At 44.3% G+C, this 27,194-nt stretch overlaps 1 protein-coding gene across 1 annotated transcript; it reads right to left on the reverse strand.

The window, feature by feature from the left end:
- Positions 1 to 9,131: 9,131 nt before the first annotated feature.
- On the reverse strand, positions 9,132 to 18,141 carry LOC144150275 (uncharacterized). The gene is made up of 5 exons (XM_077682138.1): positions 18,012 to 18,141; positions 17,620 to 17,686; positions 15,176 to 15,262; positions 11,019 to 11,120; positions 9,132 to 9,265 (listed from the first exon to the last, which is right to left on the reverse strand). The coding sequence occupies exons 2-5, from the start codon at positions 17,684 to 17,686 to the stop codon at positions 9,258 to 9,260; spliced, it is 264 nt and encodes an 87-aa protein (XP_077538264.1). The 5' UTR covers positions 18,012 to 18,141; the 3' UTR covers positions 9,132 to 9,257.
- Positions 18,142 to 27,194: the final 9,053 nt, after the last annotated feature.

Here is a 27,194-nt window from a genome sequence, read left to right on the forward strand (position 1 = left end):
ATTTGGCATTAAGGCTTCCTGCAAGGGCTGCATCCACTGGTCGCCTGAGCCCTTGTTTTGGATGAGGTCAGGACATGCAGAGTGTTTTTGTTTGTCATCTACACAACCAGTGGGGAGCTCCGGAAAAATACGTTTTAGGCGCCCGCTTTTTGTAAGGATGTTGTAGTGTTTTCTTAGTATAAATCAGACTTCGGTAACTGATGCGGAGTGTGTTAGGACTAAGTTTATTTGGTGGTACCTTAGGAAGTTCTTGTGCTTCTGAGAAGGTGTGAAGGTATTGCACTTGGAGTATAGCGCTGTCAATTACTTAAATGGGGTATTTTTGTTTCAGAAGGGCACTGCGCAGCTCGTGACAATTATAATTGAAGTCCTCTTCCTTTGAGAAGATTCGACGAAAACTATGAGCTTGGCCATTGAGAATTCAGATTTTGCAATGTTTGATGTGACTGCTTTGAAACTGTAGGTGCTGTTGCTTGTCGGTGAGTTTTCGGTACAGTTTAGTGACCAGTTTACCCTCTGAGACGTTGAAGTTAACATAAAGAAAATTAACAGTTGACGGGGAGTATTGGAAAAAAAAAGAAATGGAGGAACGCGCGGAGTTAAACCTGTCTATAAAGATTTGTTGGTTCGTCTTTCGGTGAGTCCAAATAAGGAATGCATCATATTAAACGTTTATAATAGAGTATTTTAAGCTCTAGCTATTCAGAAATTGTCCCTCTAAGACGCCCATAAATATATTGGAATAGTTCGGCCCTACGCGTGTTCCCATAGATGTGCAACTTATTTGGACGTAGCGTTTTCGTTCAAACTCAAAATCTTTAAGCTCTAGATTTGGCTGAAGAAGAGTGCTTAGTGTAGAGCTATCATCAAGTTTGACGAAGGTTGCCTTACTGTAGGCGTAAAGTCCTGTTCGTATTCTATCGGTGTGCGGAATATTTGCGTAGAGTGACACAACGTCCATTGTAACCAGGAGGTAATTGCTGGGAATACCATAATCTAAAATGTCCGCAAGGAAGTAGGGAGTATCTTTTATGTAGGAAGGAAAGCAAGGTGGTAGGATGCTAACTGTCGAGTCCACGTACCACGGACGGTGTTCCGTGACGAAGCCTATAGCCCGTACTACATGGAGCGATTTCGCCTGCGAATTCGCTGATGCGGCGCCGCTCGTGCGGCAAAACCACCTTTTTTCTTTGCTGCGGCAAAGTGCCAAACATTTGAAGCGGTCGAGCAAACGCCACTCGTGCGGCGTGTGCGGCGTAGAGGGACCGGACCTGCGGCCAATAGGAGCTCAGCTCGGCATTACTTGCACGCTTGGAAACTAGATGGCGTTGCTTGTATGAGCGCGACAAAAGCGCGGACACACCAAAACGTTTGTCTTCTCTGCTGTGTGTGCGTATATTGATAAAGAATTGGCGATTCTTATATAAAACCGCAAATAAACTTATATTTACCGCAAACCAGGCAGAAACAACTTGCCAAGAAAGTAAAATAAAACCACCCTTGTTAAAATCACAACAACGTTTGCTGGTGGCAAACTTAATTCAGTCTGCAAACAAGGCGCATCTGAAATGCGAAAATCGCGGCGTTCACAGGCCCCATGTAGACGACAATTCCAGGCATTGCGAACTTCGCAAGTGCGAATGTTCGTTCCAGCGGATTCGCAGGCGAAATTCGCTCCATGTAGAACGGGCTTATATCGGCGACAATTGGGCGGCCGGGATTGTCTTTTTTTGTGGATTTTTGGCAGCAAGTAAAACCTGCCGGCTAAGGAATTAGGCAGAATAAGTGAATTTCGGCTGTTCTTTCGTTTATTACTCTATCATTTACCAATTGAGTGATGTTCTGTAACGATTTCTTTAAATTCGGCTGAAGAATCTCCTTTTAGCTGTTTGTAGAATGACGCGTCTGATAGCTGCCTCTGTGCTGCTTTAATGTAGTCATGCTGGTTAAGTATTACTATTGCGCCACCTTAGTCAGCTGGTTTAATTACAATAGGAGTGTGGTAAGAGAAGGTTTCTAATGCTTTTTTTTCATTGATGGAGAGGTTATGGCGTACACCCAGGCAGCACAGGACTGTACGGCCTCACTCAAGCCGGTGTACTTTGGCCGGTCATTTTCTGTCCGGCCTTTTTTTGGCAGACATGTTCGGCCCGTGTCCAAATTTGGGCCTTTTAGCCGCATACGGCCGTACTCCCATGGCTATCCAACGGCCCGTGTCCGTCGGCCAGTCGACCGGCTTACGTTCATACGGCCAGATTCCAGCTTTAGGGCCCCGGCCATTATAAAGCCACTCGCGTGCGGCCGAAGTACGGAAACTGGAGGACAGCGGATATCCGGTCGTAGGACTCCAGCCGGGCTACAGCTGCCGGCCGTTCGGCCATGGTACGGGCGTTGGAGTTCAGCCACAGTACGTTAACTGTACTGATGCCGGTGGACGATACTGCATGCACCGCAAGCAGATGACTCAGTTGCGCTGTGCAGAAGCACAAACCTATCATTTTGAGTCCACTGCACCGACATCAAAGTGAGCCCGTGCGCCACCTTCAGCCGCCCAGCCTTCATCGCAGCCTTACTTAATTATCAGCGTCATGGTCGTTCCGTGAGTTGCTGCTCCTCTTTTACTGTGGGATGCAGAAAATATTCCTTTATTTGCAGAGCTGGAGTACTTGTATTGTCCACGACTTGATATCTTCTGTGGGGAAGCTTACCTGTAATTCAAGGGAAAGAGGGGGGGGGGGGGGGCGGAAGGCGCATACTTAAGTCTCTTGAATTTCACAGAGATAAAAGTGCAGCTTTTACCCAATTTGTTTTAAGACAATTCTCTTGAACACTTCTATGCTATAATTAAATCAACTATTTTTGCAACAGCTGCTTGACCAGTCTAGTTGTATAGTTGTATACAAAACCGGAGCGAACACTTCTACGAAGCGTTTTAGTACTCCGCAAAACACCCAGGAACATCCCGTATAATTTCCTTCACAAAAAGTATGTCCAATTTTTGACCATTTTTTTTGCAAAAAATTTTTCTACTCGATCAACTTTTCTGATGAGCTTTCACAAGCCTGATTCTAGCAGGGATCGAACACGTAACTTCATTTTTAATCTCTTTCTGATGTTGTTTTCATGAGCTAAGTGCATACCACTTGAGAGTTTAAAATAACTTTATATTTCTCTAATGTCGTACTTTGCTCAAGCCATTGTAGACATGTTGGGAATGACGCTCTGCTTCTGGTGGCTGCAGTTCTACCACACTTTGTGTTTAAGGCGTAAGACTAGAGTTTCATAATTTGTTTCAAACTAGTAATATAGCAATAGTAGTCTGCATACAGCAACCCTTGCACACTGCACCGAATAAAACAATAAATAGTTCATTGGTTGAGTTTGAATTCGTAAGGCTCTCTACCCGTCGAGCGCAAACTTGCGACTGCGCAATTTTATTTATTAATTTATTTATTTTCTTTATTTATTTACTCATTTATTTATTTAGTTGATACAGGCTTCGCTTTTGCATGCACTACAACAGGGAGATACGTGACACTGAGCATCAAATTTGAGACCAAATAACAAAATAATTCTACAAAGCCTGGGGAAAATCGTCATTATAAGCCGTGGATAAAATCATACATGGAAGGTAATTACACTGTCGTATTGATCTAAGATAAAATTAATAACGCAAGGCGTCACCTTTAAAAGAAAGCTAATAATGTGCTTTAGGATAGCGGTCCCACCTTGGGATATGTAGAATGGCGCTTGGATATACTTGTCCCCTTCGATTCCAGTTTTAGAAAGATAGATATTACCAAAAAATTTCAACCTGAGGTTTCGTCTGTTATCTTTCGCGCCTTAACATTTAAGTTTACTTTTACATTCGCTCATGATAAGTTGACAGTGCCACTTAGGTATTTAGAATCGCACTGCCCTATTCCGTATGTTTTCGAGCGTATCAACAAGCTCTTCGGTGTAGGGATGACAAAAAACGCATGCGTAATCCAACATTGAGCGCACATGAGCAAATTCCGTTGTTCTTTTAAGTAATATGGAGGTTCGCTGAAACTTCCTCCCAGAAAGACAAAAACACGTGCAGCCATAACTTTTATGTTTGAACGCGCCTTTTTATCTTCTAGCCTCTGGTTAAATACACTACTAGTTATTTATGTTTCCCGGCCATTCTTAAAGCAGCGTAATTTACGGTATACGTATTCAATTGAAAGGAAGGTTTTTTCGTAAAGGTGACGGTAAGACACTTTTTAACATTCCACGACTTTTCTGAATGAACGCACCAGGATGTTATTAAAATCGTATCTTGCTGCATGTAATCGGAATCACGTTATTCGCTACAGTTTCGTAAACTACGCAGTCATTCGCGAACATTTTGTACAAACAGTTGAGGCCGATGGTAATATCATTTATGTATACAAGAAACAAAAGAGGGCCCGCAAATGAGCCGTGGGGAATTCCTGAGGCCACGGGAACATATCCGCCCGAACAACCATTGAGAGCGACCGACTGCTGTCTTAGAGAGAGATACTTGGCTATTCATCCACTAACCGATTCATTCAGTTTGCAAACCGCAATTTACTAACAAGATGCGCAGGTAGACCACCGGTCAAATGCTTTTTTGCGGTCCAAGAAAATGCAGTCAATTACTTTAGGTTTATTTGTTGCTAGAGCCAAATCGTGCGGGAACTCAAAAATCCGCGTTGAGCAAGAAAAACCTGACGAAATCCGTGTTTGCTACGATTCTGGCTATTATAGTGCAGTAGCTAGAGTGGTAAGTGTAGCAAAGGTCACCTTCAAACACACAAACTAAATTGACATCCAGGCTTCGTCAGTGACAAGGCCCTGTTGTCGTAACATGACACTTGTTTTAAATTGGCAGTCAAAAAATCCGACGAAGTAATATAGGGCAGAGCATGGAGGTTAGCTCTAGATTAGCCTCTTCTACGTTTATCACCAACAAAATAGTGCAACGTTGTTTTTCACAGTAATATTGTAAGAAGAAGAACCTAAAACTTGCGCTTTTGCGCGCGTTTGCCTTTCTTTGGTGGGGAGTCCTTGGGATCGCACCGATTGAGCTCCTGCGTGGTGGCCGCTTGCTTGACGCCCTTTCGAAGGCCAGTTATTTTCGGTGAACCACCGCCATCTCGGGTAGGACATCTCTACCGGGTGGATTTCTCCAATGCTCTCTATTTCTTGAGGGGGCGAATAGCCTCTTGCTGATGCGCAGACGAAGCCGGCGGGAGAGGCGGGGTAGCGGCTATGACTGGTTAGGCTTAGCTCACTCGTCCGTGTGGCACAGTCTTCTTGTCAATTATCAACAAAGAAGACCTAAGCAACGCCGCCAGAGAGAAACTGAAAGCGCTCCTTATTCCAAGAAACATGGAACCCCACTTACATGAAGACAGAAGGCAAGCCAGGGTCAATTTCCTACGCAAAAAGCTGGAAAAAAACCAAACGTTGTATATACAGACGCTGCTTTTTACGACAAGACCAATGCTTCCTTAGTCATTGTCGACCAAGAAGGAGTAATCAGGGACTGCCTCACATTAACGAACACCAGCATAGAGGAGGCCGAAACTGGCGCCCTTCTATTGGCCGTAAGGTATGGAGAACTCCAAGAAAAAAGCCTCCAAACAATTACGGATTCTACGAAAGCCGTACAAAACATTATAAATGGCCGAATCCACAAAAGGCTCACAAACATTTTACCTCTAAATATCACTAAGTTCCAAAATATAATTTGGACACCGGGACATGAGGAGCTTGAGGGTAATAAGGGAGTAGACCAAGCTGCGCGAGAACTTACTAACCGCTCGCCAGTAGTCCTAGCTTACTCACCCCTTTCCCCAATACCTTCGGTGAGCGACTCAACATACAAAAAAAAGCCAGAGCTCTCTTTCCTCCACTAGCTAAAAGCTTAACAGCTGAAGAGCATTAGTGTCTTAGACAAATACAGACGAACAGCTACCCCATCTTCCTCAGGCTATCGAAGATGTTCCCCAAGAAATTCTCAGACGCATGTAATAAGTGCGGTGAAATATTCACCCTATTCCATGCATCCTGGGGTTGTCGTACTATATGGCCCTCAGTAAACACTAACACCAATTTATATGAGCTATGGGAGGCAGCTCTGTTCAGCTCTGACCCTGGGGTTCACAAGTATCTGATCTTTAGGGCCAAGACTGGGGCAGAAGAAACAGGGGCCCTGGAAGGAGGGAACCTACCCTAGTTCAATCAAGACCTTTCATTTCAAATAAACTTTTCATCTCTCTCTATATCTCTCTCTTGTGGCAATAAATGGCATTCGGATGGCCTAAAAGGTTACCTGGTAATGTCTAGCGACTCCTTGCACCTTGCCGGTTCACCTATAACCACTCATTACTGTCCGACAAACGAAGTTCCTTCATTTAAAATGTAGGAACACCGAGCGGATTAAACCCATCTGCGTCATTCGGCTCCCTAACGGCGTTTTTATCACCCAGGAAAAAACTGGTCCTACACCGCCCGGTGTCCTTCGAACCAATAGTGCATGAGCTCCGGCGCCCCGACGCATGCCGTTATGAGGCTGTACGCCGCTCATCGAAAAAATGGCGTATGACCTGAGACCTTACCTCTGCTGGTCTCCTCCGGAACACCGGTTACCAAATATTCTGCGGCCGTTTGCTTGCCGTAATTCGGTCGATGACCGCTAACCAAATGAAAAACATACATTCTGGGGCCATACGTCGACCGGTCTCGATGATAACACCGGTTGCCCGAGGAAAACGAATGTTCTGCAACCGGACGCGCGTTTCACCGTTGAAAGAGTGAATGCGGGGCAGCCGCGCTCCGGCAAGTCTCCTTTCGAACACCAATTGCCAGAATAATACGAATATTCTGTGGCCGGTCGCTTGCCTTGCTTCGGCTGAACACCGCTGCCAAAGAAAAAACAGACGTCCTCAGGCCGTACTTCCACCGTTCCCTTTCTGAATATCGGCAGCCGAAAGGGAGCTAAATACCCGGCAGCCGGGTACCTCCCGTTGTGTGTCTGATAGCGGGCCGCCGGAGAAACCCCGAAGCGCTGGTTGCTGAATGGTGGCCGTTCATGGTATGATCAGTGACTGCCATAACCTGGATGCTGGCCGGACATGCCAGAAAGCGGCCATATACGGGCCGGTCATGGGACACACTTTCTGTGCCGACTGGGCGGCCGACTGCTGTTTTTAAGCTTCAGTGATGTGTTCTTTTGCACGGCTTTGGTATACATATTTACGCATTCGTCCCGCTGGGGGTATAGTGTATTTAGAGCTTGGAACTAATTTACCAGTGTCACTACATGTTTCGCGACAGTGAAAGTATTTCTTTAACGTCAAGGGGCAGGCAAAAGTTTCCAAATCATTAGACAGCAGGAATTCAGAAAAACCTCTTGTTGTTGGGCAAAAACTCAAACCCTAGAAAATATGCTCGAATAGGCGTCGGACAAAACCGCATGTGACAAGTTGACTATGTTACTACTCGCAACATCTTCATGCTGCTTGACCTGTTTGACTGGTACGGTGCGAGCAGGGGGCCCGTATAGGGATAGCAATATCATGCGGACTCGTAAGGTGCTTGCTGGGGGCCCGTCTAGGGATAACATTACAATCATTCAAGATTTTAGTGGCCTTCAAACGAGACAACTTATCTCTAATCCTTATTTCGTGCGAGGTCAATGAATCGAGCTCGTGCTTGCTCGAGTTCTTTTTCGTTGCTTACCATAAGTTCAAAATTTGCCTTGTAGTGATAAATAATTATGCGGATCAAGTCCTATGAAGCTGATTTGAGCCCACCGTCTCACTTTTCCTCAGACGTGGCTGGTTTTATTTCTAATCAGAATTCAAATGAGCAGCGTATGAATGAGGCGAGAATATCCGCAACCTCCTCCGCAGCAGTCGCGGGTAGAACTCACACAATGTAGTGAAACTTGCGTTCGTGGGAGGTGATGTCAGACAGTGCAAAATGTACCTCGGCCGTGGCGAAACAGGGTTGTGCTCGCAATACGGCGGCAAGTGGACAGCCAGGGGGGGGGGGCGATCTCGTTGCAGGCGGCTTCCGCTGCTCGCTGGTCCTAGTCGTGGCTCTACATAACTATACAACTTCGCTGGGCGGGATATCACGTCCGGGTCACCAACTGTAGAGCTCATGCCACGGAGAAGTTGAAGGACCAGGACCAGACCACGTAGCAAATCCGGTTGTATTCCGAAGGCAGTGGGGTCTCTATAAACTGATGCCAGGGGCCCGCGAGCCCTCTGGAGGGTGAGTGCGCTCATTGGCCTTCGTCACGCTGTGGCAAGGGACGCGTCATCAATGACAAAACAACCCTAAAGCACACTTTGACCTTAAATAAACCATTTTTCTGTTCAACCTCCACAAAATACAGTTGAGGTCATTCATCCTCAAGAGGCGACTGAAAACTTTCTTATAAATGACAATGCAGAATGCGAGAAAAGTATGCGAGTGAACAGGACACCATATCGTGGGTAGTGCGGCATAACCTACCGTTCGCATAAAAAAAAGAAAATTTGTTTCCTATTTAGGGTTTCCACTATTGCTTAACGAAATTGGGTTTGTGTTAAGGCAAAATGTGTGAGCAGCGCGATAAAACAACCTAAAAAGCTAAAAACATTAAAACAAAAGTTCATGGTATCTGAGGGGCTGGGAGTAGTTTGAAATTGAATTTGTAATAGTATACAAGCCCTTGAAAGGCATTTGTCTGCAAGAATGTTCATTTTGGTATAGCTCAAATTAAGTCGTACATTGGCTGAGCGCCCCCGCTCAAAAATCATGGCGTTGCTCATTCATACCCCTGTTCCGATCCTTAACCTCACTCCATATTAATTCGTTGGCTGAGGTCGAAGACCGAAACCTATCCAACACATGTCGCCTGTCGGTTCTCTGGTCAACTTCAACTGATATGGGAGGCTCACGTCCAAGTGATATCGACGTGCACTGTGCGAGATGAGCCCCGCACGACGATTTCCAGCTTTTGCTGTCACCACCGCTCCAGGAAACCTATTCATGTATTTTCAAACATACCTTTGGCCCTGATGAAAATGATGGGATGCTCACTTCATGCGCTCACATGGAGAAAGAAGCAAAGCACAGTAAAAGAATTCACATTAATCTTTTATTTCTTGCTAACTTTGGTAAAGTCGCCAAAATGAGGAACCTCCAAGCCGAGCAGGTCCAGCGGCGAAGGTAACAAGTACATGGACGGACTGGGTAGATGTAGCTGTGGTTCAAGAAGCTGTAAAATGGAAGAGCAATTATAAGGCAGTATCATGTATCGGCCAGTTTAACAGTAAAAGAGAAATCCTGTTTACTTCCTCACCAACCTTGCTGGCACTCCTCAGCCGGCGCAACTTGATTGCCCCTAACTTGATGTAACGCAACCAAAATGTTTACAGCATGCATCTGCTCTTAACGTCTCAAATTGTTTATACATAGTTCTCGCTGGTCGCGATACATTATCATCAGGGCTGCAACGGGAACACGTAGCCTGCCAAGATACGAAGAAGGTGGAGGAACTAAATTCACACCACTAGTCGCCGTTCCCCATTGCGCCAGGAGCGAATGCGATACACCATCAGTGTCTATGCCATTACAGGCGGGGGGGGGGGGGGCAGAGGTTGCCAAAAAAGGTGAAAACGGCATCGATGTACCAGGACTTGCTTGTGCTCGCAGAAGCCTGGAACTCATGCTAATGGCTCCTGTACGTCGCAAATGGTGCCACAGTATAGGATCAGCGTTTGGGGGTAAGGTGGCCCTGTGGCTACGTGTGCAATCGGTCAGGAAGAGTTCTATGCAGGTGCATCATTACCATCGGCAACAAGCCGCAACTGGTACTACTCCCGCATCAACTCTAAACTCCCATACCGCTGACAAGACGTCATGTCTGGTTGTGCGGCAAGCTCTCTCGACAAAATAATTTCACTTCCCACATCACGTCTTTCACCCTCAATCGATCCCTCCACGTTAAGCAAACACAATATTAACGAGAAATATGGTTTGCCACTATAGACGGTCTAGAACGACCTGTATATGTGCGGCCTATAGAGTGAATGAAGGATTTAATGCTCAACAGCCCTCCCCCTAGCGAAACAACTCATGCCGCATCTCCAAAGCCACGCACTAATGGCCTAGGAAACCCTCTGATCCACCAATCTTCCCCCAGACTCCAAACTCGCAACTGTGGCTCCGTGCAATTCTTTTTGAATAAAAGATATTAGCAACATGGACGCTTAGATAATGGACTAAAGATCGCCGCAGTCTGCAGAGTACCCAACACCTGACACGGGAAGATGTCATGTGAAAGGTTGCCACCATTTTAGAATCACTGCTCCCAGTAATATTCCCCATACTTCTGTGTGGCTGTGCATTATTTTTGGTCATGCAATATGCCTTTAAATCTCGACGTATTTTGAACAACTTCCCCAGATAAACAGGTGTATCATTTTAAAGGAGCTATATTTCGTCGTCATAACACCAAAAGAGACATGATGAAGCAAACTGGATTGACATCCACTGGAACGTCATGTAGATAAATGTGTTGCCTCACAGTACTTTATGTGGCGCCGCACGCGATCTGTACTGGGCAGAAACAGGGCAGGCAGTGGCGATGGTCGCGACATCGAGCATGGGTCGCTCCCCTTACAGCTCGCTACAGCGTTTGGAAGTGCAGTGACGAGTAACGAACGAGAAATTTAGTGCGAAATGCAAAACTGGTAGCTCCTGGGCACGAAAAAGAAGGGTAAATATAACCAACACCCGCCCACAGAACGGTTATCTTGGCGCCTTTCCAACAGACATCGACTGCAATAGAAAACGAGTGAATTTACAATAACTCGCGGCCATTGTGTATACCACTACTCACCTCACACCCTCAGTGTGCTCTGGCATTGCTTTTGCTTCTGTTCGCATAACTGACCTGTAGTTGAATTGCGCCGCTATCTAAAATGATCAACGGCAGTGTTGACAATAACAAATAAGAGAGTGCTCACCGCAACGGCACTTGCACGTGATGTATTCCGTGGTACAATTGAGGAAGGAACCCGGCGGGCAGTTTATTTGGTGCAACGATGCGCAGGGATCGTCATCGGTGACTAAAAAGCGCAAAGAAGGAATGATTAGTTGCAAATTTGACGAAATAGAACGGCAGCTGTGGCGTACGAATGTGCGACTAGGATAATTTTACAAAGACAGCGTTTGATACCGTCATATCTAAAGTTGTCGCCTCGAACCGACTTACAAAGGATTCGAAAGTGGACATGTTTGGCGGCTCCGAAGTAGTGTTTCCGCCTGTACCTGCAGACCCCGAAGATAGATTGTAGCAAGACATTGGTATTTTAATTTTTTGTTCACTAGTCCTTGAGACTAAACATAGGCAAAGTTAGCGGGGAAGTGAGTCCACATAACAAAATGCACGTATTTTCGGTGCTCTGTTACCATTAGGGGTGTGTGGTTTTGTGACCGGAATAAATTTTACATTGAAGGTTATCTGGGAGTTGGCGCAACCGGGTCTGAACCGTGTCTGAAGCCTCCCGCAATTTACAGTTTCTAACTCACTTTCACAAACGTTGACAAGAAGCAGATTGTAGGCGACAAATCGGGGCTGCACATAATGTGACACTTTAGGGTTTTATATTGATGACGGGAACCCGCAGCTAAATGTATCAATAAAACGGCATTGCTTTGCGTGTCATTACGCTCCCTATGTAGATTTCCTAACGTCGGGTTTAAATATTGGGCGAGAGGCCTGCTGGTACGATCCGAAAGTACTTGTCGTCGAAGTATCAAAAAAGCTTCTTCGTCCTGGGTACTTGAAGCCACGGGTACGGGTTTACGTGGGGAGGCATGGAAGCATAAATTTAGGCTACGGCCCAGCGTTCTCCACGAGCACTAAAGTTGCTGCTGCTAAAGTACCACAGTGATACGTACCGACAGCATGACACATACGGCACTGGGATGATGGAGAATACCTTAACAAGGTAAACGTAAGCTGTAGAACGTGCTTTGCTACGGACGCGGCTGGGCATGTAACCTCAAAACAAAAAATCAAATACTTTTAGAGCAAGCAGTGAAGGCGTGGTCGCCCACAAGCATATCTGTGTCGTTATACTTCGAATCCTGATTGCAGGCTTCGAAGCCTAGCAAAGTTCTGCACACCTACGGGACATAACATAACCGCAATGAAGTATTTTTCACTGCTTTATAAGAAAAAAATTGGCCGATTTCGCGCGATACATGGTGGGTGAAAATGGCCAGCCGATTAATTTATGCGTTTACAAACCATCTGATCACCTTGCGCGTAACCGTCGTTAACGAACTAAACCACCACATTGACATGTTCTGCCTGTTGGACCTGAAATATAATGCGCGATTATCCCTCCCTGGCGCAGAGTACCTGGCAAGAGGTCATATGTTCTGCACTGTAAAAAAATGGCCAATTTTACGGAGAAAGCTGCCGGTAAAATGTTGCCGGACACATTTCCGGAATTTAAACAAAGGAAAGAATTTTAAGAACGGACATTCCGCAGTACGGAAAGGCTGTAACAAAACAAACACTCCGTTTCAAAAATCACGTCTTTCCGTAATTGATAGACGCTTCAGAAAAGAAAAAAAAATACTTCGACGAGGAATAGAACTCGCGACGTTGATAGAATGGGCACGACGCTCGAGACCACTGCACCACCGCACGAACGCTGCACTTGCGCCGAACAACCTGTATACTACAAGGATTCCCACCCTGCGTGTGCCATACATCGGTGTTTACTAGCTGGCTTACCAATTTCCTGGCTGATAAAGTGCGATTTCTTAAATAGCGCTTGCGCAGTAAGGTTCCGCGAAGACCCCCCCCTTCCCCCCCCCCACACACACACCATAGTTGATCGTCATAAACTCCGATGTTTCGAGATAGCGCTCGCAAAAATGTGTGTGACTGCCTGCGACTGCGATTTCGCACTGCATGAATAGTGCTTGCTGTGCTTTGATTTTAAGCTTTAGGCTAAATACTTTGGCCGATATCGATTCCTTAAGAACTGAATTACCTTCCGCAACTCTGATTCTGCACCCAAATGACCTTATATTTTCTGCAAGTGTGCCGGTCACACACGCATGTACACTTTGTAGGTACGGGGCAGCGACGTCACCGGAGCATCGTAAAGACAAGATAGAGCGCTCGTGTTGAGCGGTATGGGCCTCGGGGTCCTCAATAAGTTTACTACACTTTAGACACTAACGAAACATAGCCGCATTCATTACGCCACGAATGTTGTCGGGGCGCAGTTTTCGCTTCTCGATCGTTTCCCGGCGATCGACACGACAATATATTTCTTGCAGTTATTAATAAACTGATCTGTTTCTGTTCTGCGTCATACAGACGAAACACCCGTATTTTCCAAAGCCGAAAAAGATTCCGTTTGACGTGTAAGGGAGAGAGCATCCGTATACTGAGGGACGGAGCGCACTTCCGTTAAATTACGGGCGCTTTCCTTGTTCTGCATCGAACGGAACACGGCTCTGTTTTATTACGGCCATCTGGTCCGTAATTTGTCCGTAATATTACGGCTTGCTTTTACAGAGTGGCTGGCGTCTTTGTGTCGTCCTTCCATTGATTAAAATTACGCTCTCTACCGGACAAAATAAATTTAAACAACCAGCGGCTAGAGACAACATAGACAAAACTAATTTCACACCTTATTGGAATAGTGTCCAACTTTTATAATCATTGCACCCTCACGAAAAGTTAGTAATATCCCAGTTGAATTTGGTCACCAAATTACAGGATTTTTACCGTGTGTTTTTAATCACTGTAATTGGTAACGAAAGTTACATTATGAGTACATATAGCTGCACAAAATACTACGAAGTAAACTAAGAGTCCGGAACAAGCGCTTAAAACTCAAGGCTCGGAAGCCGAAGGGCACAAAAGCAAGGGGTTTATTCTAAAAACCGTGGAACTGACCAAATCATTTCTTAGATAGTGGTTCCATGGAACATGCACCGTTATACCGGAGGTGGGTGCAGGACGCTGGGCGCAAGATTGTACATACACGGCAACCTACACAATCCGAGAAAAGGCACCCTCGGGTGCCTCTGTGTCTCCTGAGACAAACAGCTGGGAAGACCGCGAACCGTATCTGTAACCTCATATTTAGCATCGCAACATCATTTGATCCACCGCGATATTCGGTTCTCAATGTGAGGCACTGAGGCTTTAGCGGCGCAGAGCATGATTATGTCAACAGCTTTTTTGTTGTGGAGGGCTGTAAAGGGGATCGTAATTACCAGTACATTCAAGTGGGGGCTTCCGATTTTCGCGCTTGCATTTTACGGCGGAGTGAGCTCGTGTTAGAAGAGGCGATGACCTTTTTATATTTGTTATTACGGACGGAAACATTAAGATTTTTCAGCTGGGAGCTACCCTTCACGGAAGATGTATTGATGTATGTAACATCAACCTCTCCAGCAGATTAAGGTGTCCAAAAATTTTTTAAGCCTTCGCTAGGCTTCTTTATTTTTGGGGGAAAATGGCTTACATATTTTGAATCTCGAATTCCTGTATTTACGCAGTGCTTGCTACGGTCTCGGCTCAACAGGTTTAGCAAAAAAAGTATCCTGCTTCGAGGTTCTTCCAATTGATTGTGTGAATACTCCATGTACACCAATAACAAATACTTTCGCTAGATGAGTCTGACGAGACTTCTCCACTGGCTATATCGATATCAATATGGGTTTTTTTTACTCGTGGACCACCTAAACTGGCTTGCGATTGCGGCAGCCTACATAAAGCTGTTGTGCCCCGGAGATTAACCGTACTCACACGAATATTATGCATCTTCTCTGCTATCAAATGACGTCCGCAAGTGCTGCTACCACCAAGGAAGATTGTAAGAGCAGCGGAAAACGAACAAAGAGGAAGAGAACCGAATACTTAAAGCAGCAAGATACGCCTCCTGTGCTCTTCAATTAACTTATAAACATCCCAAGTCAAATATTACTTCGTCCACAGTAACATGGTCCCTTGAGGCGCTTATGAGTCCGTTTCCCCTTTATGGAACGTCTGGTGTTGCATTAAATGTTTCGCTCTATTGTTTGCAAAAAAGTTCGTAATAGCACTAGTAAACCCTAACACATAAGGTAGATGACGAGGTTTTACCGCATCTACAACCGCAGCTCTCATCGTTGAAGAAGCAGGCAACCTTGGACCCCCCCTGACATTTGAGGAGCGGGCATTCTGGTTCCTCTGCAAGGAGATATGTGGGAAAAAAAGCAAGGTAAGATACACTCTAAGCTATTCATTTTATTCTGAATTGAGCTATCAGGCCCACCAATAAGACACCAGCAATATTTTAGTGAATACGATGCAATAAAAATGTTGTGTCAGGTAATCCAACCCTAGTTTGGGTAGCATCGATTAGACAAATACAATAAGCGCTGCTTCTAAGCGCGCATATTTTTGTTCCTTTAGGGTGTATATCTGCACATGATTTGAGAAGGTAATATCTCCCAGCAATGCAGAACCAATAAAATTAGCTGTTTTCATGGATGAAGCCACACTCGAATTTGTCGTGCATCTTTTTACAACAAAATTGCAAACAGGTAATACATTCTGATTAGAGTTACGCGTGCACATGTGAAATGTAATCAAGGTGTGGCGCGTAAAAAAGGCTTTACTGCAAACTCGTTCAGATTGGTGGTAGGCCGTTTCATAATAACGAACACAGTGACGACTAATGGGAGCAATAGCTTGCAAGAGCTTTACATTTTAAAAAGTCTGGCGAACGTCATTGCTTTTAAGCATAAGGTGATGTGGTTCGGAATATTACAGGAGCTACTGCGAAGCTGAAATCCATGTCAAAAAGAATGCAAGTGCTACTAGAGAGTATCAAAAAAAGGTTCATATCGTCGGGCAATGCAGAAGATGAATGATATATCGTGGTTAGGAAATTCTCGCTTAGCGCAGTCGCTGATGTCCAGCACATATAATGATGGTGCTATTGGTTCATCAGATGGGATAATGCATAGAAATTCTACGCCTTTCCCGGACACTAAGATCACCTGATCAGTATGCTTGATGCAGGAACAAAATGCCGTAAAGGGTATAGAGCGCCCCAATGCGACCCAGACTCCATGCTAACATAGTTTCATATTGTCGTTGGTGGGGACGACTTTATCCTGTTTTTAGATATCCTATAATCAAAAGCACAAAGGTATCGCTCTGTAATACGCGCTACAAAAGCAGCTGTGTGCAGATATCTATTGCACTAAACTGGCTAACAGGGCGGGTTGGGTAGACATGATCACGGGAAAGACAGCGCAGCTAGAACACTGACAAAAAGACGACACACACACGACCACTTCTGTGCGGACTGTCTTCGTTTTTCCTCTGACCATGCAGCTATTTATCGACGAGTACGTATCTTCAAGAGAGCAACGACGTTAAGCGTCCGGATATCATTTTAGCAAGTTAACCACATCGCCGCTCCAACTGCTGTATGTGCATATGATCTTCGCGAAATCAAGTAATAATATGTTATTCCCCATAAAATGTCAAAGTAATGTTTAAATTACCATAAGAAGGGCTGAGGAGAGTGTCTTCAAATAACTGACATAATTTAGTAGTCCGATATCATTGCAAAAATTTGGACCATATTTCCCAAGAAAGAAACTTTCTAACTATAACACAAAGACCGCCGCCCTGGCCCTTAGAGTAAATAAAATAAAAAGAGCAATACGAGAGCAGTTTTACAACTCCCACTTTTCCTTCACCACAACATTTAGTAAACATATTTATCTCAAATTACTGATTAATTTGTTTGAACTAAAATTCTAATTTGGGTGGTTGACGCGTTGATTCTGAGTTGGGCTTTGGTAGGCGCTGTCTATTGTGGTGCTTTGGGTTATTGAGATTAACTGGGTATTTTTAACTTGCGTCGACATCTCGGCACAGGGCCGTTTTCTTTTCTTGTCTCCCTAAAAAAAAGGCCAGCGCTGTCGTAATCAAAGCTAAATCATTGAACTCGGCAGAACAACGACTTAGCCACTGAGCACACTGACAAAGGTACATGAAAGAAATAGTTACCACGAGCTAATGAATTGTTTTAACTTACTCGCACCCGCAAGTGGAACGATTTCAGTTAAGAAGCATATAAATTGCTCTAAAAAACTTCGATTACACGGGCAACACAGAATGGACTGCTGCCCTAACTAGTGCATGATGTCCAGCTTATATGTGAAGTTATCGTGCAGGAAGTATTTCAAATTTCCGCTGTTGGTCTTTCATAAACTTATCGCTGTCACAAGCAGTTATTAGTAGGACTGATAGTTTACCATTTCCTTTGCATATCTCGATCTTGTTTGTCATCCTATATACCTGAAGGGGTCAGACTTTCTTTAGTTCTTTTTTTCGATCAGTATCGACAGAGCCCCCTTTTCCTATTGAACACAAATGCCATGCATTGTCTCTTACCTAGCCCCCCCAAAATTCTTTGCAACATAGGTAGTCAATTTAGAAGCTCTGTAGGAAGTAATGCAGCTCAGGAAAGTTTATTATGTTCATTTTTATAGCGCACATTAGCGTTCTTTCTGATAGAAACTTACCGGCGATTGCCGTTGTCAGGAAAACAAGTAAGAGGTTCAGGGCGAACAACCTGGCAATCATGGCCATCTGGAATATTTCAAAAACAAATGTATTAGTATTTACAGTTCTTACCGGTGCTTACGACCGTAACAGCGATATTTGTTTCGGAGGAACGTAGACATGGTCATTGTGAAGCAACGGTGAACGAGAATTTACAAATGAATGGTCACAAAATAATCGCAGCAACTAGTAGCACTGGCGTTCAGTTAAAATAACCCTTTGGCACCGTTAATCAGAAGCATGCATCGTTAACCCTTTAAATCTGTTTTAGTTCCAAATAATGCGGTAAATACTGTGACAGAAGCACATAATTTCGTCCAATGTTATCGAACAGTAGTGAAAAGCAGCTTACATGGTAGTTTCCAGGGTTCAGGGGTGTGAATATTTTTGACCGGTTGTTCGCCGCCGTATTACGGAAAAGAAGGGTATGTACCAGGCTCTGAGCAGTCGCCGACCGGTATGGACTTAGCTCTGCAGACTGAAAGCAAGAGAGGGCCTCTATGGCGTAACCCTATCGGGTCTTTGCACACTCGTGCGATAGCTAGCAACTTTCAACACGTGGCCTTCCCAGCAGCTGCTGCGAGCTGTCGCATGTTTTCCGCTGATCTCGGGAAAGCGGAGCTGCGGGTCGCAATCTACATTTTGTCGTTGTTTATTTATCCTTTGGCGTTTGCTTATGACGTAGTTGTGGGAGCTAAGCCCTTTCGCATCGGACAAAGTCGCAGCTAGAAATTTGATATTCTGTGCGGCTGCGGGTGCATATTTGCGCACATCCTCTGCACAACGACACGTTTGTTGTCTGGGCACCAGTATTAAAATTTTAGGCTAGTTTTTAGAGGTTTCAATTATTCAGTTTCTAGCGTACGTTTTCAATGGTTGAACAAGAGATGGAGCACGTGGAATAAATTTTCATGTCGAACCGCGTAGCATGGTACTACAGCGAGCGGCAGAAACTAAGCGATTGAGTGTACATACTCTGTAGAAAGAGCTGCCTTCTCAATGATGGCGCCGTTGCCGTGGGGACGAGGGGTTGAAGCTGTGCTATCCACCTGCCTCTTTTTCTAAGGACCATGCCAGGGCGTATGAGTAACGTGCCAGAAACCCCGTCTTGCAGTCATCTTAATCCGGATCCAAGTGCACGCATTAGGCCGCGCCTCAATTCTGAGAGATGGGGGAGAGGGAGCGAAATATTCATCGATATACTGAATATCCACTAATCAACATTGAAAAAATGCATTTTAGCATTCTGGTCTGTACAAAAACCTTCAAAAATTATGGTGGTGAAGTTGTGTTACAATTTCTCGTTTACACAGATATCCGGGAGCTTATATACCTCGCGTTCAAACAATTTACAAGCTAAGCAAAGGCTGACACGCATGCAAGTAATCCTGTACTAGGACGGTGAAGAGATCATTCAGTTCCCGGTCTGTGGATGACAGCTGGGTGCTCTTCAAGAACAAGATAGCCGAACTGGTCGACAAACACGTGCCTTTAATAACAATAAAAAATGATCAATCTAATCCGTGGTTCAACAGACAACTCAGAAACATGCGAAACAAAAAGAAACGATTGTATAAGAGTGCTAAATGGACTTCCAGTGCGTCGTCATGGGCCAAATATAAGGAATTTCTGAGAACTTTTAACTCTGCAGTACACAGTGCCAAACAAAAATACTTTTCCGAGGATTTACCTTCGCTGTTAAAAAATAATCCCAGAAAGTTTTGGAAGACAATTTCAAACAATCGTTCTAATAATGACATTGTATTACATGGTGACAACGGTGTTCCCCTTCAGGAACATGCGTGTACGCATGCATTCAACCATTTCTTCTCGTCGGTATTCACTCAGGAAGATCATTCCACCATACCCATGATTCCCGAATCCGATTACAGATATATGCAACCAATTAATATTACTCCTGAAGGCATCGCTTCACTAATTGGCAGTCCTAAAGTCTCCACTTCATCTGGTGTCGATAACATCAATTCAAAAATATTAAAGGACACTGTGCACATCTCTAGTCAAATTCTGTTCCATATTTTCATTAAATCATTGACATCAGGTCAGTTACCTGCCGACTGGAAAATCGCCAAGGTTGTTCCCATTTTCAAATCCAATAACAAACATGCACCCTAAAATTATCGCTCGATTTCTTTGACGTGCGTATGCTGTAAACTACTGGAGCACATTATTGCATCTAACGTGTAAAAACACCTCGAATCCAACAACTTTTTTTTCGTCCATCAGCATGGTTTCAGAAAAGGCCTGTCATGTGATACACAACTGCTGGAATTTACAACCGACCTACACTCTAACATGAATGCTAACCAACAAACAGACTGCATTTTCCTTGATTTTTCAAAAGCATTCGACCGTGTTGCTCATTCCCACCTCATTACAAAACTTTCAGCCCTTTTCCTGGATTCTTTAACTTTATCATGGATTCAGAACTTTCTGTCTATGCGCCAACAATTTACCGTGGTCAACAACTTTTCTTCACACCTCGCTGATGTTACTTCTGGAGTTCCCCAGGGGAGCGTCCTGGGCCCGTTACTGTTCCTGATCTACATAAATGACCTGCCCCTCAACATCTCATCACGGATACGACTCTTTGCTGACGATTGTATTATATATCGTACGATTACTAGCCTTAACGACCACCTTTCCTTACAAAATGACTTAAACATAATCTACAATTGGTGTAATACATGGCAAATGTCACTTAATTTGAGTAAATGCAAAGTAATGTATTTTAGTCGGAAACACGATAATTCAGATTTTCTTTATTCCATCAACCACAGTGCAGTTTCGCAAGCCGCTTCCTATAAATATCTTGGTGTTCATCTAACACCTCATCTCTCTTGGAGTACCCACATTTCCGCCATCTGCGCAAAGGCTTCTAAATCGCTCGGTTATCTGCTATGAAATTTACGATGCGCACCAGCCCTTGTCCGCAAACATGAGTATCTAACCTTTATTCGTTCACAGCTAGAATTCGCGTCGGCAATCTGGTCCCCTCACCAAAACTACCTCATCGTCCAGCTGGAATCTATTCAAAACAGAGCGGCCAGATTTATTACACGCAAGTACGACGCCATCTTAGCGTTACCCAAATCAAACAAGAGTTATCACTTCAGCCGCTAGATACCCGTCGCACTATCGCGCTATTATGCCTTTTTCATAAATACATAGTTCGCGTCACACCTAACCCGCTTCCTCTTAACACCCCAGTACGTACGTCACGACGCCTTCATAATAGTCATAGTTTCACGCGAATCTTTGGCAAGACGCTTGCTTTCAATTCATTTGCATTGCCTCGAGCAATCATGCACTGGAATGATCTTCCTGACCAAATTGCATCCATACTTAGTCAAAATAGCTTTAGGGAAAATCTGCACCGACATTTTTCTAGTAATTGTGTAATGATGAATTGCTAGAATAATATTGTTACTGTTTATGGGTGTTTCCCCTTTGTATTTGTGTTTTTGTGATGTTTTTTATTCCACAAAAACCCTGTGCGTTTGTGATCATTGTCTGTTAGAAACGTGTATGACGTGTTTCATTTACGTCTGTAAGCCGATTACCCAAACTCTATTTTGTGTACTTGTATTTTTCTTCTTTTTCCCCACTATTTTTTTTGGTGTTCTTTAAAAAATGTAACTCCCCTTGCTCAATGCTCTTCAATGGGCCTGTAAGGTATAATAAATAAATAAATAAATAAATAAATAAATAAATAAATAAATAAATAAATAAATAAATAAATAAATAAATAAATAAATGAAGTTCGGACTTGTACCGTTCCGTAAGCCTTGATCGCTACTTACATCATCATATTCTCAATTTTATTAGGTTAATTATTACGACTAGATATTCACTGCCTTATGGAGTCCAATTATGTGGTGAACACGAAAACATAACCAACTGTGGTACAGGACATGCATTTCTGCTCAATAATAAATGAAGAGTTCGCGCGTGGGCAGACCAAACGGTAGTGCACCGCGTAACACGATCTAAGGGACCGTGTCATTGTCGCTGGTGGACACACCGCAAATGTCTTGGCCCCTTTCAGTGTCATCACGACATGAAGTAAAGAAACTATTGAAAGAAGAAGGTCGTCCAGTGGTCTGATTTTGAAATTCCACCTCTGCAGCCTCATTCTCTCATTGGGCTCCCGGGGCGCAGTATTCTGAGAACTGCACCAAGCGCAGACTCTTCGTAGAAGTTACTGTTTCCGATCTGACTGGCTGGAGTAGGGGAAGCGCTGTCGTGAAAGGCGTCGTACAAAATTCTCTGCTACCTGTGAATGGGCACATGCGTCGCCATCGTTGCAGTCCGCGCGTTTGAAAATAAGACGTCAAGACTCCAGATCCGGCTTCGGGGATTATAGCCACTCACCAAAAGCTAGGGGAAAGCCAGATCTCACTCGCAATAGGTAGGTGGCCAATACAAGCTCCGACTTCCAATTTCCCTATAACTGTATCAGCACTTCGTACTGCGCTAAAACGCACGGCTGCAAACTTTCTCACGCACAAGGAGGTGTGCCGACGTTTGCGGACTGGCTATGAACACTGTGTGGCACTGGCGCAATGACCACTTTCGGATAAGTAGTACTGCGACCGGTGTTCGTTCAAAGATTTGCAGACCAGATCCGCTTCAGTGAAGGTACTGCATCAGCGGGAGCAAACTGCAGGGTTGGGAAATAATTCTGAATATTGCTGTCGGAACTGCAGCAGTAATACACCAGTGTGCGGCGTACGCACGGCTTTACTGAGCACAATTAATCGATTTTTTTGTGTAATGACCACTTGGTTCAACTGATCAACTGGGATCTCCAAGTTTCAGGCATATCCTTTACAGCGCAAAATTATTATTTTTTATCTTTTGACCACTTCATCCAATTGATCAGCCGGGGTCTCTACTTGACAGGCTCAGCTTTACAATGAAACATAATTGAAGTTCATTTATTTGATCACTTGCTCCAACTAATAAGATCAGTTCTCAAGTTAACAGGCACCAGCTTTAAAGCACAAAACGAATGACTTTATCTTCTTCTTAACACTTCGTCCAACTGGTCAGCCGCGAGAATCCAATTTACAAAGATCACTTAACAGGAAACAATATTTCTAAGCCTTCGTCGTATGACCACTCCATGGAGCTGATTCGCAGGGGGTCTCGAATTTACGGGCATCGCAGCGAGCGTAACACAAGTCGTTAACCGAAGCGAGGACACCCGCATGCGAGCAGCGCGCCCGGTACACCGAGTGAATGGTACCTGCCCTGTCATCTGTATTCAGTGTACTTTCCCGTAGGCGTCTGTTTTTATTTTCACCCCGAAACTGCATGTCTCCGTTTCGCATGTACCGTCCGTGTATAAAGTCGCCTCGGGAAAATTTTAGAATCTTCCCACAAAGCCATCTTTCTGGCAAATGCTGTGTAGATCACGCCGGGTGGGCGGATACGATTATCATTTGCTTGTCGTAATTACTTCGAGGTAAAGTAAGGCTCATTCTGAAAAGAGAAAGAAGGAAACAGGTGAAAACTCAGAAACCCAGCATAGAGTCAGTGAGAGCATGGACAGAGGAATTTTATTCGTTGAAAACAAATTTACTCTTTTAAACGAGGCGAAAGATAGTCTAGATCGGCTAAATGGTACCCTAACGACGAAAAATCACAGAATCTCCAGACTGTAGGAGAAGCAGCATGCAGAAAAAAAAACATAAACTGAACAACAAAACGAAGGAACTATTTTAGAAGCGTGAGAACATGAAAGTGTCAAGTATGGTGGATCAGGTTCAGTTAGCAGAGCTGTCTAAATTTATTAACTGTTAAAAAACAAAAACAAAACAAAAAAACTGTGTTAAAAACAAGCGACATTTGTGCAGCTAACATGGCAGTGATCCAGGAAATGTTGCAAACAGGAGGAAGGCTGAAAGCCACTCCGAGTAAGCTAACTATCGGCAAAGACAATGTACGCACTCATAGACGAGCAGGGTAATATTACGCACAACATGGATGAGATCATAAATACAGCAGAAGTTTTCCACTCCAGACTGTATGAAAGCGTCGTTAGATCTCAGGAAACCACTAAGAGTACAGGCTTAGGAAGTAGGAAAAGCTCTCTAGGAAAGAAGTAGGAAAGGCTCTCTAGTGCATGAAAGAGAAAAACTCTGTAGGGGACGACGGCCTAACCGTGGATGTTTTGAAGGAGGGAGTAGATATTGTACTGGAAAAACTTCCTGTGCTATTTTCAGAATACTTCAGGACTCAAAAAGTACTGGCAACCTGGAACATGCAAAAATTATTGTAAATATTATAAATGGTGATGCCAAGGACCTTAAAAATTACACAGCTATCAGCCTATTTTCAGTGGTTTATGAACTGTTTAATAAAGTATAGTTAGCCTCGTAGGTGATAGCCTGGATACCGAACAACCCAAAGAGCACGCTCAGTTTAGAAAAGGGTACTGAATCCTGGAGCACTCTTTGTTGTCAATCAAGTAATAGAAAAATCCGCAGAATACACTAAACTCCTCTAGATAGCATTTACAGACTATAAAAAAGCGTTTCACTCTGTATACACCGCTCCCATGCTAAACGCATTGAGGGGCCAAGGAATAAAAAAAAACTTACAAAAGACTTCAATACGACATATATAAGATATGCACGTTCACAATAACACTTCATAATCATAGCGATAAACTCCCGAACCGAAAGGCAGTAAGACCGGGAGATACCATAGAGCCAAAACTTCTCAGCATGTCTGGTGCGAGTATCCAGAAATTTTGACCTTGAAAACGCAAGATGAAGAATAAACGGAGAATACTTGAGTCATTTCAGGTTTGCAGACGACTTAGTCTTGCTGAGGGAGACTGCAGAAGACCTGCCCAACATTCTTGAGGGACTATAACTAGAAAGCACGGCCATGGCTTTAAAAATACCTGAATGAATTTAAAGTAATGAGGAATAAGCATGCCGAAAAGCCTTCTTGAGCTGAGGAAAAAAATGGCGGAAGAAATTACGGAATACAATTACCTCGGACAGATGGTTAGTGCTGACTTAAACAACGAGAGAAAAAATCCGGCGAAGAATAGGTATGGGCTGGAGAGCAGTCGGCAAGCCCTCACATATAATAAAAATACACTACCTCTATCTCCCAAACGAATATTCTACAAGGAGGGAAGGTATACTACTGGTGATGACCTACGGTGCTGAAACCTGCGCGTTACTAAAGAACTGGAAAGTCCACTTAAATTGGCTCAACTGGCCATGAAAAAAATTATGTTAAGAGGAAGACTTGATGACAGAAAACGAGCTTCCTTTATCACGCAACAAACTCCAGTGGATGCTATCAAAGTTCAAGTAAAGAAAAAGAAATGAACTTGGGCCAAACAAGCAGTGAGAGGAACCGGCAACGGTTGGACTGTTGGGGTAACGGAGGTTATAGCAAGAGATGGGGCTAGGACGAAGAAGGCGATAGTGTTTGTGAAATAATAAGTAGAGAGTAATACGACGCTTGTGCCAACGCGAACTCCGAGACGGCATATACGCTTATACGCTTACAGGGGGTGAGCGGCGGAAAGCGCAGCTGGCGCGGCGAGGAGAATGGGGGAGGGGTGGACGCCGACGACGATGCCGGATGCAGGGACAAGGCGTGTGAATGAGATCACTTCGCATCTAAAGACGTTTTGTTAAAATTGCGGCTCTTGTAGTCTTTATCATTAGGAAAGGTTTTGAGCTCCTAAAAAAAAGAAAGTTTACACTTGGAGTTTCCTATTGGCCGCTGGTCTCGCTGGTCTACACCGTAGGAGCTGGAGCTCGCATGAAAAGCGTTGCCTTTCCAAGCAGTTGCTAAGTCTTGCTAGTTTCGAAAATACACTGCTCAGTCGAATGATCGGCACCGCAACTTTTAATTCGCAGGCATCTTCAAATCATACAGCGCCATCATTTGTGTTTTCGTACTCGCTGCGCTGGCAAATAAATAACAACCCACCCTATTCGCAGATTCTGTAGTTGAACAATTCTACTCTGGTCATTGTCAGTGCTCGTGTAACACCCAGTTCGAGGAGACACGTATTTTTAACGCTTCTTCCAATGCCCGTTTAAACAAATGCGCTCATGCAATACCATGGCGAAAACGAAACTGGCTGCACTATCTAATCCATAGTACGTTTCGCTAAGCCATCGAGTGCCAATCCGGGTCCACAACTAGCAATCACGTACATCAGGGCGGGCGATCGCCGCGCCAGATGACGCTCTGGTTATGACTGTATAAAACCTACTGGGATGGCCAATAACACGATGGGCGGATGGAATAGGTGAATTGGGTGCCCCACATTCAACTCGAGCCGCACAGGACAGGAGTGGTTGGAACCCGTCGCCCTGCAGTGGACCTCAGTAGGCTGTTGCTGGTGTTTTTGTTGTTGATGATAATGATGAATGGTGAACGCTACAAAATTACCGTTTGCGGTCAATACAAGGCTATATACTTAGGGAGTAGCATTGCAGAAAACAATAGATATTTTGTTTCGTGAAAAATATCCCGAAAGGAATTACTCTTGCACTACGCAGCGGAGCACACCACGCCGAGCTACGTGAGCAGCCCAGCGCGCACAGGAAACGCTTGTCCGAAGGAAGCAGAAGGCACGTGAGCTGCCGAGAGAACTCGTTTGCGAGTATTTTCATTCTGTCCCGGCTGCTCATGAAAAAAGGTATATATGCAGGTTGGCTCCATTTGAGCAGTTCAATGCTCTCAGAGTTTGGAATAAGTAAATTTGTATGTATTGTCTTTATTGTCTTCATGTAAGGTTTAACTTGAACCCTTCATGCCATTGTACATTGGACTGCTCAGACAAAATCACAAAGAATGGCAGTTCTCAGCAAAAAAAGACAGAAATAGTATTAACAAGGTGCGACATTTAAAGAGCAGTGACATTTGTATTTTCAACACCATACCTAAATAAGCTGAAGTGATGTAACAGGAAACCGATTCCAAACTGTTTAAGCATCAACAAAAAGTTCAATTCAAGGAACAAAGAATATGTGGTGCGCACTTGCACCGTCCCATCCATGCAGCACACCTGGGTGGCAATAGCATTGCGTGGACCAGTCACATATTGCAGTCGGCAGAGGAGCAGTGTGTCTTAATCTCTTGTGTAGTGAGCAGGTTGCTAGACCAAGAATGGTACCTGTCAAACGATCAGAAAATGTGGCGCTAACAGCTGTGGTCGAAGATAAGATGAGGTAGACAGAGGCGCCAACTTGGAACTGTTTGTTCAAAGAAAACCAAGCCTATTGATACACGACTTGTAAAAAAACAGAGCGAAGGTACAGTTCAACCAACAAGTGTAGCAGAGGGGGGGGGAGGAGTCGTTGGGTGAACAAGGGCAACATTGGTGAAAGCATACCAAGATAATTGCGCAGGCGTGAAGTTAATAAACCAAAGTGCGCGTGCATATTTCGCGTGCGATACAACCCGCAACAGGGGAATGACACCTGCACATTTTAATCTATGCGATTAAACACTCTCTGTGATGAAG

This window comes from Haemaphysalis longicornis, unplaced genomic scaffold, assembly GCF_048455015.1.
Source record: "Haemaphysalis longicornis isolate Haplotype H1 unplaced genomic scaffold, Haemaphysalis longicornis Haplotype H1 scaffold_8, whole genome shotgun sequence".
Taxonomy (NCBI): Eukaryota; Metazoa; Arthropoda; class Arachnida; order Ixodida; family Ixodidae; genus Haemaphysalis; species Haemaphysalis longicornis.

Excerpts from the sequence above, each read along its gene's own strand:
- LOC144150275 (XM_077682138.1), bottom strand. The coding sequence starts at position 17,686 with ATGGCCATGATTGCCAGGTTGTTCGCCCTGAACCTCTTACTTGTTTTC. Across the intron at positions 15,263-17,619 it reads CCTGACAACGGCAATCGCCG|AGGAACCAGAATGCCCGCTC; the intron begins GTAAGTTTCTAT and ends ATCTCCTTGCAG. Across the intron at positions 11,121-15,175 it reads GAGCTGCGGTTGTAGATGCG|TCACCGATGACGATCCCTGC; the intron begins GTAAAACCTCGT and ends TGCGCTTTTTAG.